General features: G+C 34.9%; 1 protein-coding gene across 9 annotated transcripts; it reads right to left on the bottom strand.

Moving 5' to 3' along the window:
• Positions 1–84: 84 nt before the first annotated feature.
• Positions 85–8,941, bottom strand: LOC100266678 (uncharacterized). Of its 9 annotated transcripts, XM_059733713.1 has the most exons (9): positions 8,646–8,844; positions 7,959–8,073; positions 6,472–6,594; positions 6,332–6,363; positions 4,950–5,113; positions 2,255–4,793; positions 1,813–1,917; positions 1,488–1,662; positions 85–553 (listed from the first exon to the last, which is right to left on the bottom strand). In XM_059733713.1, exons 2-9 carry the CDS (start codon positions 7,959–7,961, stop codon positions 344–346), a joined length of 3,351 nt encoding a protein of 1,116 aa, XP_059589696.1. In that variant the 5' UTR covers positions 7,962–8,073; positions 8,646–8,844; the 3' UTR covers positions 85–343. The 9 variants fall into 9 exon arrangements, with proteins under 9 accessions (XP_059589696.1, XP_059589695.1, XP_059589693.1 ...); XM_059733712.1 differs by lacking the exon at positions 7,959–8,073 and having other exon boundaries at positions 8,646–8,941; XM_059733710.1 differs by lacking the exon at positions 7,959–8,073 and adding an exon at positions 6,053–6,152 and having other exon boundaries at positions 2,255–5,113; positions 8,613–8,843.
• Positions 8,942–12,945: the final 4,004 nt, after the last annotated feature.

Raw genomic sequence — 12,945 nt, 5'->3', positions numbered from 1 at the left:
TACCCTACTAGCAGCACGTCAATTCATTGAACAAGTTGATGAAGGGAACTGACTTCTAGTCATTAACAACAAGGGCCCAGAAGCTTTAAAAACTGGATTTAAAACATTTAATTCTAACATCCAAATACTGCTGAATCAATGTAAGTAGCCCTAGCCCTTCCATATGATATAGTCTACTTTTAAGAGGGATAGAAGGGCATCCACAAACTATGTACAGATTGAAAAGTTGAACTTAGTTCCTACTCAAACTGAGATTCTATCAGAATGTGCCTGAAGGGTTGGGGGAAAAATGGGGGGAGATAGAAGGAAAAAGGAACTACTCAACAAGTTGTGGATCTGGAATTCACCAACGTTGCCTAGAGAGGAAAAACTCATAATCAGGATGTCTGTTGACAGATTTCAGATTTCCCTTGCTAACTTCAGCTCTTGCCATAAGAGATGCTGTCTGCTCTAGTGTCTTCAACCGCTTTCTCAGGATTTCAGAAGGCTTTAAGTTTGAAGTTTCTTCTGTCTGGCTCAGTATGGACTGTTTCAGATGGAACCATCGTTCATGCTGTCCATGTCCCATACAACAGACAATGGGTTCAACAGGGTTAGTATTTTGGGAAAGCTTGTAATTATCTCAGGGGCTGAAGCAGTAACTGTATTAATTATATACGGTATCACCACGAGGAAGATTGATAAATGAAGAAATGCCAAAATGGAAAAAACTTCAATATAGCGGATGTAGTCACACTGTTACTTGAAACTTTTTGGTATATAAGAAAACATGGTGTGTGTGTGCATGAGCACAGTTAGCACCACAAAGTTGGACATCAAAAAGGAAGGCTAAGATGGTATTTCAGAAACAGAAGATGCATGCATTTCCATTTGAAGCTCTGAGAAGTTATGGTAATTTCCGAGTGCAAAAAAAAAAAAAAAAATTCCAGAATAGCATTTTAAATATGCAAATATACGAGGAAGAATTTTACTGTCAGAACAATGCATGAATATGACTGCATCAGAATACGAAAAATCCAACAAAGTACATGTGTCGAAAATTGTATGGAGAAAATTAAGGAAATTAGTTTATATGGAAATTTGGAATGAAATTCTAGAGATGGTTGCTACATGCAATAATGCATCGCCTGAAGTAAAAAATATTATTACAATAATAAGAATACTACAAGTATGTGATTTATAGGGGAAAAATGTATGTTTAATAAGTAAAAATAGTATATTTGAAAATCTTGTAAATCCCCAAACTTTTTGTCCTTTTTTAATGTTATGTCAAAGTAAAATTCTGGACTCAAGTCCAGTTATCCTACAAAGATCCTGAAATAGTTAACAAATATGTCATGAGCACAACAAATACGGAAAAATGCAATTGGAAAGCTCAGCATGGGAAGGATATATTGCACTCACCAGCCATCTTAGGAACCGATTGTAGAATCAATTTAATAGAGTTAAAATCAAGCCCAAAATGTAAAACAGTAGCAGTTAACTACCTGAGCATTGTAACTCTGAAGACCCACAACTGGAGAAACTATACAGGCATCCTTTCTATGGGAATCAAATGTAGAGCTTCTATGAACCAGATGGCCAAATGAATGGTAGGTCAGGAATGCTGCACGAAATTCACCATCTGGTATCCTATAAATAGGATACCATGCCACTGAATACCTGAAAGTCAATTGATTTCCAAAGTTCTTATTTAGAATTTTTCTTTGTGTCACTGTGAATTGTGAGCTTAGACATCAAGAATTTTATTTTGTTTCATTAAGCGAAACATGAATTTTTATGTGGAAGATCTGGAGCATTTCCATTACTAACCAGGAGCTATGATGAAGTTCATCTAGATTCATGGAGTCTAGTTTTGTTGGATCCCCATATACTTTGTTCCATGAAGGTCCATCACCACTAACCAGCTCTTTTATCCTGGAAACAACAAAATCAAGATCAAGATCAATCCATGACAAAGACCAAAGAGGAAAAAATTTCAATTAGCTAACTGCAGTTCCTCAGGATCATCATCGAAGACCATGAATTCCAAGAAATTCTGCTAACTGGGTGTCATGAATAACAACTTAATTTTTAACATGCTCATTCTCTGGGACAACCATATCTAGGTAAGTTCACAGGAAAGATGCAATCTAGTTAGGTCAAACTGTCACCCAAGGGAATTACACAAAAACCAAAAGAAGGAAAAAAAAATCAACAACCAAAAAGTAAAGGAAAAAAGAAAGAAAGAAAGAAAGAAAGAAAAAACACCCACTTCTCAAACAATGGCTTTCTGAGTTGAGGTTGATCAGATTCAAAATATTCAAAAAGTAGCTCTGAATCATCAGTTATTGTAGTATCGATAGATTGAGACATGGATGATACTCGCGAACTGTGCATTTGATTTTCAAGTGGGCTAAAGCTTGTCTCCTCAGTACAAGGCCGAGGGAAAAGTATTGAAAAAATTGGAAGTTGGCCAATGTTAAATGAGCTTTGTGATGTTTTACTCATTTCACATGCCCTTGAAACCACAGGCCCATTATCCATATGATGACTCCTAGGCTTTTTGAACAGCTGAACTGCAGAGAGAGAAGGGACAAAGTAGGCTCGAAATGCAGAGTGATAAAAACCCAATCTCTTCGAGTATTCACAATCTTCTAATCTTACTTCTAATCCATAGCTCCCATGTTTCTCATACCACTTCCACAGGCTTCTCAATGTGATATTGGGTGCCTCATGTCGGCAAAGAGGCCTACCAACCTCATCTCGCACGCAAGTTTGACAAATTTTAACACTGTTTGATCGACAAATAATAGGAGAAGCAGCATGAAGAAGTCTTTCAAAGTCAGCGATTGGACAACCAGTGGCCAGTTGAACAGATTCAGACAGCTGTTGTACCCTATAGGCATCATGTAATGCACCTGATATCTTGCTTGAATCAGCTCCAAAAGCATAAATATGTTTTTCTTTACAAGAGTGAGTAAAGCAGTTAACAGCAGGATGCTTGTTATTGAGCTGTTTAGGTGTGCATGTGTTCTGAATTGGGCTTTTATCTTCAGGAGAAGAACAATTCGCATTTCCAAAACTATGATCCACACACATTATTTCAGAATCATTTGAAGAAATAGGCTTGTGAGAATTAGAAGATGGTTTCTCTTCTACAGAGTTCTTTGGAGTCCAACCTTCAGCAGCTGGTTCATCAGCATGTGCCAGTAATGATATGTCTGATCTACCCAAGCTTGCAAAACCAGAATTTTTCTTCGCAACAGGTTTCCATTTCTTCATAACCGATGCAGAACTATGCTCTTGCTTGCTGTTTTCTGAAAGAGAAACTTCTTTGTCTACTTCAGCAACTTCCTCACCTAAGAGAGGATGAAGGTGAACTGCAGACTGCCCCTCATGCAGACTGGACATGTTCAAAGAGTCGAGGGATTCTAATAATGAGTTATTCTGGCCCTCTGTAATATGATCTTTCATATTAGAAATGGTGCTACATCTTTCAGGTGGTTCCAGGTTGCCAGTACAATCTTGCAAACTGTGAACTAGCTCAGAGGTAATGCTTTCAACTCCATGGGTTTGTAATTCAGGTTCTGGACAATCATTCTGAGAATAAGATTGTGAAATACTGCCTGATCCCTTTTGACCATTCCACAGCACTGGAAAGACCGACATTTCATTCTCCTGAATATTAATCCTTGCAGGTGCATTAGAGCTGGCCTTCATAGCAAGAGATCTCTTCCTGGAATGACAGTTGTACTCTTGCTTTGACCCTGGACTAGAGTTTTTTTTTGACTTTCTATGGACCTTAACTCTTGATCGATTCTTATCTTCAGATTTTGATGCTATATTTGCATTGTTACAATTTCTTTTAAGTAAAGGAGCCTCTTTCAAAGTCTTATCAAGCTGAAAGCAACCCACATTTTCCTTCCCAACACAGCCATGTGCATTTTCAACAACCATTTTAGCTTGCTTATCCCTCTTCCCACGTGCATCCAATTGGATGTCACTGCTGCTACAGCCTGCACTATGAAGCTTCATTCTATCAGCATTATTACAAGAATCCACAACACCATTTGATGGACTCTGACGAGAAAAGCATTCATTTCTGGTACTTTGATGTGCTTCTGAATCACTAATTCCACTACCCTGTTCATTAGATGGACTTACATTATAACCAGCATCGGTACTGTCGTCATAACCAGCATTAGGACTGTCCTCACTGCTACAACCAACAGAAACAGAACCCAATACAAGAGAGTCAGGCATATCAGAGAAACCTTTGGAAGACATATCATCACAACAGTGGATTCTTTCACCATGTTTATCCTCTAATCCTTTTGAAATGGAAAATCCCATGTCTTTGGCTTGGCTCCCATCTTCAGAATTAAACGCAGGATGTTCACCAGTAAAATTATGAACTACAGAAGTAATTGTATCTTCTGATACATCCATGTCATCAGTGCATGAGGTGCATGTCTCTGATGTTTCTGAACAGTTGGTTATGCCATTACTGTCTCCTTCAGAATCATTTACACTAACCAGACAATCTGGCAATGAATTAACTAGGGTACTTTCATATGAAACTGGTCCATCCCCATGATCCATATCGTTGTTAATAGAGGTTTCAAAGGTTGAACTTCCAAGGGCACATTCCTCAGATAAAACTTCTAGTTCAGTAGAGCCAGTGTCTGATGAAAGTTTATTCTTTCGTTTTGCCTTCTTTCTCGCCTTTCTTCTTGCATTTTTCTTTGCATTCTTCTGTGCTTTGGAACTATCAATTGATGTCTCAGATGGATTAACAGCATCAAAGTCACCTGAGATCATACCAGTGGCATCACAGTTAGAAAATTCATCTAACCTAGTTGCTTTGTTAGTCAAGGACTCGCTTTGAGATTGATGATGCACATCAGACTGACAGAAGCTTCTGCCTGTTAAAAATTTGACAGAACAAATAGCATCCGGAAAAGAACCTGTCCTCTCTTTGTGTTGATGAGCCCTGAATGAATCAACAGGTGGGGAAACCACTGTAAAATCATCCATTTTAACCTGAGCTCCAGATCTCAGGTAGTTGGAGTTATCAGGACATAGAAATGGCAGTGTAAGGTGTCTATGTGAGAATATAACCATAGGACACCTGAAAATAAATGGAAGAAGTAAATTACAGTCATTCCTTAACTACAAAATATACCAGATTAAAAACTGTGACACAAATGATCATAGTGATGTACTTCAGAAAACGAGAAAAGACCTTATTCAATGCTGTTGAGCATGCACAAATCAGGGCATAAACACATTTCAGCATCAGGAATTTCAGGAGTTGTATCCTTCCACTCTAAATGAAAATTTTCCGCATAGTTCTCCATTTTTTCTGTCAAGCTAAAACTAAGCCTAAGCCTAAGCCCATGGTTTAGACAGCCACCCACCTAATTAAGCTCCTAACAAGAATTGAAGACTCAACACTGGATCCCCTACTAAAGAGGAAGCTAGTACCACTGGGCCACAAAGCCAGTGTTTTCTCTATTTCTGAAACGAAAGAGAATGATAGAGTGGATGAAATCTATAGGGAACATCGGTAATTTGGAATTGAGAATATCTTTAAAAACCACAGTTGGCATTTTGGAAGCTAAGGGCTATTGGATGCAATTAAGGCAAAGACTCTCCCCCTTCATAAGGATCTTTAAGGAGCCATTTCATAATAAATATAAACTTTATATTGGGAGGGAACTCATGGAAATAAATAAATAAAAGTCAACTGGGATTCTTCTACCACCTTAAGCTTATGAAGGACCATTCATCTCATGAGAAAGGTTAAAGTTTAAAATTAATTCTTTGAGTGGAGAGCATTCTAAGTGGGTGTGTCACAATCCCATAACAAAGAGGCTGGTTTTTCCCCAAAAAAAAAAGGACTGATGCTTGAGGAGTTTAGAGGACATTCTCACCCACCTTCAGGAAAATGGCATTTGGGAAGGGGGCATTTAGTTTGTGTCTCGCTTCTTTTAGTTTCATTTGATGGAAATTACATCTGTGTGTGTGTGTGAGAGAGAGAGAGAGAGGGAGAGAGAATTTCAATTACAGTAAAACCAGAGCAAAACCAGGTGGCATGGCATCAACAGCAAGTCCCAAAAATATAGTCATGCATGTCTTTCTTTTTTTTTCCTGTTGATAGATGAAATCTAACCAATGATACAAAATGGTTGAGAAATGTGGAAAAAAAAATGTTAAAAGACAAGGAGACACCAAAGAACAAACTGCCATCACTATTCTAACAATTGTCTCAAGAACAAACAGAATGAAAATCACTATTTCTAGACCCCCAAAAAAAAGGCAATTCCAAAAAGGAAAACCATCTTACCTCAACCAGATGACAAAAGCTTCTTCACAATCCTGAATAAAAGCGGCCATCCAACAAAAGAAAGTCAGAGAAACTACTCAGGCCAAAATGGAAGAAAACCATTATAGTAACAATCAATTACTGCAAAGAAAGAATATGACCTCTGTAGATGCTTTCAGATTTTGTTCTAGAGACTTCCTTGACAAGAAACCTTTTCCTCTGTCTGAACCTTTTGGCCTATTTCTATTCGATCTTCTAAGACCACAATGCATCTTTTGTTTTGACTGTCCATGTCAGAGGTAATATAAGAAAAGGTAAGAAATACGAGAAGTTGTACTAAAAAGAGTTTATCTTTATCAAGATATTCACCATAATAGCCATACAAAAAGTTGCGGTTCAAGTAAAGGTAAACATTTTAGTCAAATGAAATGGATACTCACAAGCTGAAATGGAAATTCCAAGCAAATTGTACAGTACATGGAAAGGAAAGATAAGGATTTTGTATCAAAAACAGTGATAAAACTAGGATACATTAATGAGAATATATACTATGTATAAAAATTTTCCAAAGAAAAAAAAAAGGCAAACAAATAATGATATACAAGTTTAGAATGCACATGCTGAAGAATGGAATAAAGGTTACTCCATGGGGAATATCGAATGATACCATAATTGTATTTTGGTGCGCCCTTTGTATATCCTGTGTACTTTGGCACACACTTTTTTGTTTAGGCACTATTAATAATATTCTTATTTACACATTTAAAAAAAAAAATTCCAAAAGAAACATGTAAGAAATGAGGATGAGATGGATAACAATGCAACAAGAAGATTTTGAACAAATAAACCTAGAATTGCTCTTCAGCAGACAGAAGCAATTACAATCCCTGCAGCTACATAGACAAGAACAGCAGATCCCTGTGTGTTGTCAAATGGCCAAATTTTGGACCCAAACGCACAAAAAAGTGAACCAAAAGAATGATGTCATAAGGTGTCTTGCATTCTTGCCTTGATAGACTACTACACCCAAGGGGCAGAGAGGCCTTCCTAAAGAGTCTATAGCCCAACAGACACATAAATCTTTTGTTTCATCTGTGGATTTATTTTGCAGTGATTGTACGAGAATTGAAAAGTAATTTCTCTGTAAAAAGCATAGAAATGAAGAAAACAATCTATACTTCACAACAAATTTTGTTGCCTTGTGTTGTGTCCAATCTTTCCATTCGGTCATCTATTTGCTGAAAATCATTTGAGTGTTTCTTCAATTCCAGAGTGAACTTGAAGGATCTTAAACTTGATTTTAACTCATCGATATCATCAACTACGATGTTACCCTTGTGTGAGAATCCAGAAAACACAGAAACACTTACTATAAGAACCCTTAAACCCTAAAAGCAATCATTAACTTAAATTAAATGCAGCGCAACACTGCTGAATTGTGAAATTAGTAGATCCTAAAACAAGAATAGTAACCCTATCGCAAAAATTAGATATACAATAATACTTCGATGAATTGTCTCAAAGTTCTTTATGTCAAACTACAGGAAATCCTGATATCAAAAATAGATCGAAAGGCACTGATAGCAGGAACATAAAATTACTCTAAATGAAGTATCAAAAATAAAAATAAAAACAAAGAAACACTTACCATAAGAAACCTTAAACCCAAAAAGATTACTGCTAGCTTAATTCATAAGCAGCACAACCACAGAAAGATCACATTCTTCAATATGTTTGATAATGAATTATGCAAACTTATCCCACTGATCGCAATAACAAAAACAAACAAAAAAGATTACAGACTCCCACAGATGAGACAACGCAGATATGACAATGCAGATGACAATAAATTAAAAGTTACAGGAAAATTTAATTAAAACAAGGAAGATTAATACCACATATGAGTTCAACTCTCGTCAAAACCCAGAAATGAATAGTATAAGTGAAAGAGAATGGTGATCAAATTCAATTCAATTTTCAATGGATTGACTAAGTTTTGATAACCCAATAACTAAAAAAGCACAGAAACCTCAAAAAAAAATTCAAAAAATAAAAAACAAAGATTTATAATCGCCCTCACTTAGCAAAAACGAAAAATGTTAGGTGAAGGTCCCCAAAGTTAGCTGAGGTTCGGAAAATCCAAACAGGTCTCCTAAATTTATAGGCAATTTTTTCCACTACCCCTTTTCTCCATTCACCAAAACCCCACCATTTCTGACAAGGAAATCATCAAAATTCACAGATTTTTTTATCAGATAAGGGGGAGTTGAGTGGAGTGGTGAAGTGAATAAGGTGTACGGACCATAACATGGGCTCTGATGGATCGGAGCTTCACCTTGTTGGCCTCAAAGGCGCTGCTCACTAAGTAATCCGTCTTCGTCTCTCTGCCTTTGCCCCACACCCACCAATCTCAAGTTGCTAGTAGAAAATATTAAGAGACACTCTTTTCTCTCTCGCTTTTCTTCTTTCCTATATTCACAACAAACTTGCGGTGAGAAAGTGATTCGTTTCAGAGAGAGAAAGTTGAGAGTTTGGTTCCAACTTTTCTTATATTAATTTATTTATTAAATAATTTTTCCTCATTAAGTTCTTGACTCTTTTCTTACACTAATTTCCAAAAATAAAAAATAAAAAAATGTATTGATTAAAATAAAATCAAAAACATTTCCAAAAATTTTAAAGCACTTCCGTGTCAAGCCTACAAATATTACTTTTTGATCGGAAACATTGTCAATGCCATCAACCCCAAAACCCTTTAGAAAGCTTTATTGGTAAAATTCTTATTTTATTAATATTTATTATAGAAAAATGGTGTGTAATTTTAAGAATTACAAGGGGTAAAATTGTCATATAAGTTACCATTTGGATGAATTGACATCCATGAAAGAAGCTATATACCCTTTTGGGCTTTGTATGGCATAACAATAATGGTAGGGAGGTTGGTGGGGATAGGGTGTGGGGTTCACGTGCGAATCAGAGTGGGGCCGTCCGGCGTTAGGTAAGCCCACCTGGTTCACTGACAACGGCAGTGTTTGTTGCATAGGCAGCATGCTTTCCACGTGCCTCCTTACTTTTCTTTTGCCATCCATATTTGTCAACAAGCGAATCCCTCGAAACATGTGCCGCTGTCAAAAATGTTTTTCTCGAATCTCCATCTGCTTCGATATTTACTATGTATGTACTCTTTGATGGCGATAATCACGTATACAAATTTTACTAAACGATTTAAAATTTATCGTATATATACATATTTTTAATGATTTGAATTACACCTTCCATCAAAACAATTCAAATTAATTAATAAAATAATTAAATTAAATTAAATACAAAACTGTAAAAGATATGGATATGGATATGCACGTGATACCTTTGGAATATATATGATTATTAGAAGAGACAAATTCGATTTTATAGTCAAATTGTAATAAGAAAGAAAATCAAGATTAATTAAAATACCATAAGATATATGGGAATCAAAATTCAATAAAGGTTGAGATATATTTATCTTTTTAAGATAAATCTATTTTTGTAAAATTGAGTGTTTTTTTAATTAATTTGATATTATAAATGTATAAATAATTTTTAGATATACACTTAGATCGAAATTTAAAAATATATACATCTATTTTTAAAATTATTTGCATCACTTTTTTTAAGCAAATCTTTACTTTATAAAAGCGTCTATTTACCTACCGTAGACTCCTTAATCATTTTTTAAAAAATATTTAATCATAAATGCATTGTGCTAATACAAATAAATACAAAAAACTATAGAAAATTTGTGAATCAATACAAATTTCTGAATTTAGAAAAGCTTTTGAAAATGATTAATCAAAACAAATATTAGAACAGTGGTAGTGAATTTGGAAAAATTAGAAATGAAAGGAAATAAAAAAAAAACACATAACTAGAGTGATGATGGGATAAAAAGGAGGATGGAGAGGATAAAGGTGATTTAGAGACGATGTGCCATTTTTAGTGGTGCATGTTAATAGGATCAAGAGCTTGAGATCTTTGTCCCTTTCTTTGGTATCCATTTTTTACTCTTCTTTCCTTCTCTTTGTTCCACTATGAAGTCCCAATTCAATTTGGGTTACCAAGATGTTTTCAATCGAAACCTCCCTCCCTACTCCATCCAATGAATGCAAAAAAGGTGTTAGAGTGGGAGAGGAGAGAAAGCAAAATGCAAAAAAAAGTTATAATCTCTACTTGCTCTACTTCTTTGTATACAACTTAAATGGGAAAAGTTCACTCAAACTCCAGTCAATAATAGTCCAAAACAAATACTTAAATCATTGCCCCACATCAGACAAATGCAACAAGACAACACTAACAAAATCAATAAATATTTGAAAATAAAGAACTCGTGGAGATGAAACCAACTAGCTGATTTCCAACAAATATAGCAATTTTTTTCCCAACAAAATTTTCTTGCGCTAGCAAAGTCATCCTCATTTTATTAGATCTAGCAAAAAAGCTTCAAAATATTAGAAGAGTGAATCAAGGGTATTGAATTGGAGATGTGTTGATGGCAATAGAGTTGGCTATTCATAAGGAACAGTTATAGATGCATAGGTGGAGATACTCATAGTGCAAAGAAAGAAGGTAAGATAATAGAGAGCACTTGGTTGAAAACATAAAGAGTATCCCCTTTTTTTGGTTTTCTCAACTGTGTAAAAAACAAGAGAAATAACTTGAAATTGTTTTCTAAAAATAGTTTTTAAAAACATGAAAGTTACTGAATTTTACACTCCCTTATCAAATGTGTTTTCTAGTATTTTCCGTTCTAAAAAGTAAAAAATAATTTTTGAAGACACTTTGAAATAGGCCTATATTTGCCATTGGTTTTGTTTTTTTTTTTTTTTTTTTTTCAATTAAAAAATGATTAGAAAAGTGTCAAAATATTCCTATCTTCTAAAGACACCAAAACCTTAACTTTACTCCTTACTTCTCATCCTTCTTCATGTTTTTCTCTCTTTTCCTCCCTTCCTATCCCTTTCTCTCCTTTCTCTTTTTCTTTTCCTTCTTTAAGGTTAGGATTTAATTCTTTTCCCTTCTTTAAGATTAGGATTTAGGATTTGAAGAAAAGGAGGACATGGTAACAAATTCACATGTCATTTTATATTCAAAAAATAAAAGAAAATGGTATAGGGTTTAGTTCAATTTTTTTTATTGACTTTTAAATAAAAAAATCATGAGTATGTTTTGGATGGATTAAATAATGGCAATTAATTGTAGCATTGGTCATAATACTAAACATCAATATGGGCATCAGGACCCTTGTCTTGGGTGGTAGCATATTCAAAATGGAAAAGAATTGTTCCATCATACCCTAGATATAAGCTTCCACCTAATGATTTCTCCATTGACAATTTGTACAACCCCATGGAAAAAAAAATGATGAAAGACTACTAAGGAAGTTCCTCGAGTTCCAATAATATATATCACATATAAAAGGACAAGTGAACTACATCTATCCTATAGTTCTTAAAAAAATGTTTTAAATTGTTTTTAAGAACAAAATTATGTTCCAAAATTCAAATACGAAATACAATTTGCTCAACCTATTCTTCATAAAATTACTAGATACTTATATACAATACAAAAATTTATAAAATACTTTTAGAAAATTATTTTCAATAATAATTTCCATCCATGGTCCTATTATCCCAACAGTGGGCAAGCAAATTTTTGGTTCTACTAGTATGTCACTTTACCCTACAACACTTAAATACTAGGAAGGGTCAATCCCGGGTCTACCTTTCTAACATCCCTTAAACAATGAGGGTCAAACTTAAAACCTTGGGTTTATCATCGAATGACACTGCTGCTGAGATACACTCTAATAGGATTCAAACTAAATGAAAATATTTTCTAGTGTAAGTAGTGTGATTCCATGTTGTTGTTAAAGACTTCGCGGGCATCTACTAGACAATCCAGCTTGGGGTAGGCGTGGAGTAATTTGCAGGACAAGTGATTGGTTTTGAGAGGAGCCTAACCCTAAGGTTACTGCCTTTGCATGGATTTGCTTGAGCTTTTCAACGCTGCCACATTTCCCTTGCAGGAAATGGAAGGTTTTGGCGTTCACGTATATATTGCCGTTTGTGCTCATTCAGAAATGCTCTTCCACCTTTTTCACAAGTCACAACCTATCTAATGGTAATACTCTTGTTTGGATGCTAAGAAACTATTGAGCTTACTACCATGTCTAGTCCTCTAACAAAAATGCAAACCCAATAGAACAAAGCGAAGTAGGGTCTCTTTGAGCATCACTCTGTTGAAACATTTTTCTTTATTTATATATTTTCAGGAATATTGTCCTCTGGATATATGACTAGGTCATATGCTATAGTACTGTCGAGGTATAGTATCTTCATTTTTAACATAATTAAATTAAATAAAATCAAACATTAGCAGTTCAATTTCATATTTGTCTATAGTAAGCTACTGTCTAAATTTGACTATGTTACATCCTAAGTATGATGGCTTTTAGAAGAAAAAGAAAATTGCCTTTTGTCATCTACATAGTACTTGGCAATATAGGATATAAATTATAATTAGTTATAAAACTTTAGATGATATCATGGAAATGAAATTATTCCACTAACACTTGAAATGAGTCTAGCTTACCATTA

Source organism: Vitis vinifera, chromosome 16 (assembly GCF_030704535.1).
Source record: "Vitis vinifera cultivar Pinot Noir 40024 chromosome 16, ASM3070453v1".
Classification (NCBI taxonomy): domain Eukaryota; kingdom Viridiplantae; phylum Streptophyta; class Magnoliopsida; order Vitales; family Vitaceae; genus Vitis; species Vitis vinifera.
The sequence above is the reverse complement of the archived record's forward strand: the minus strand, read 5'-3'. Positions and strand labels throughout refer to the sequence as shown.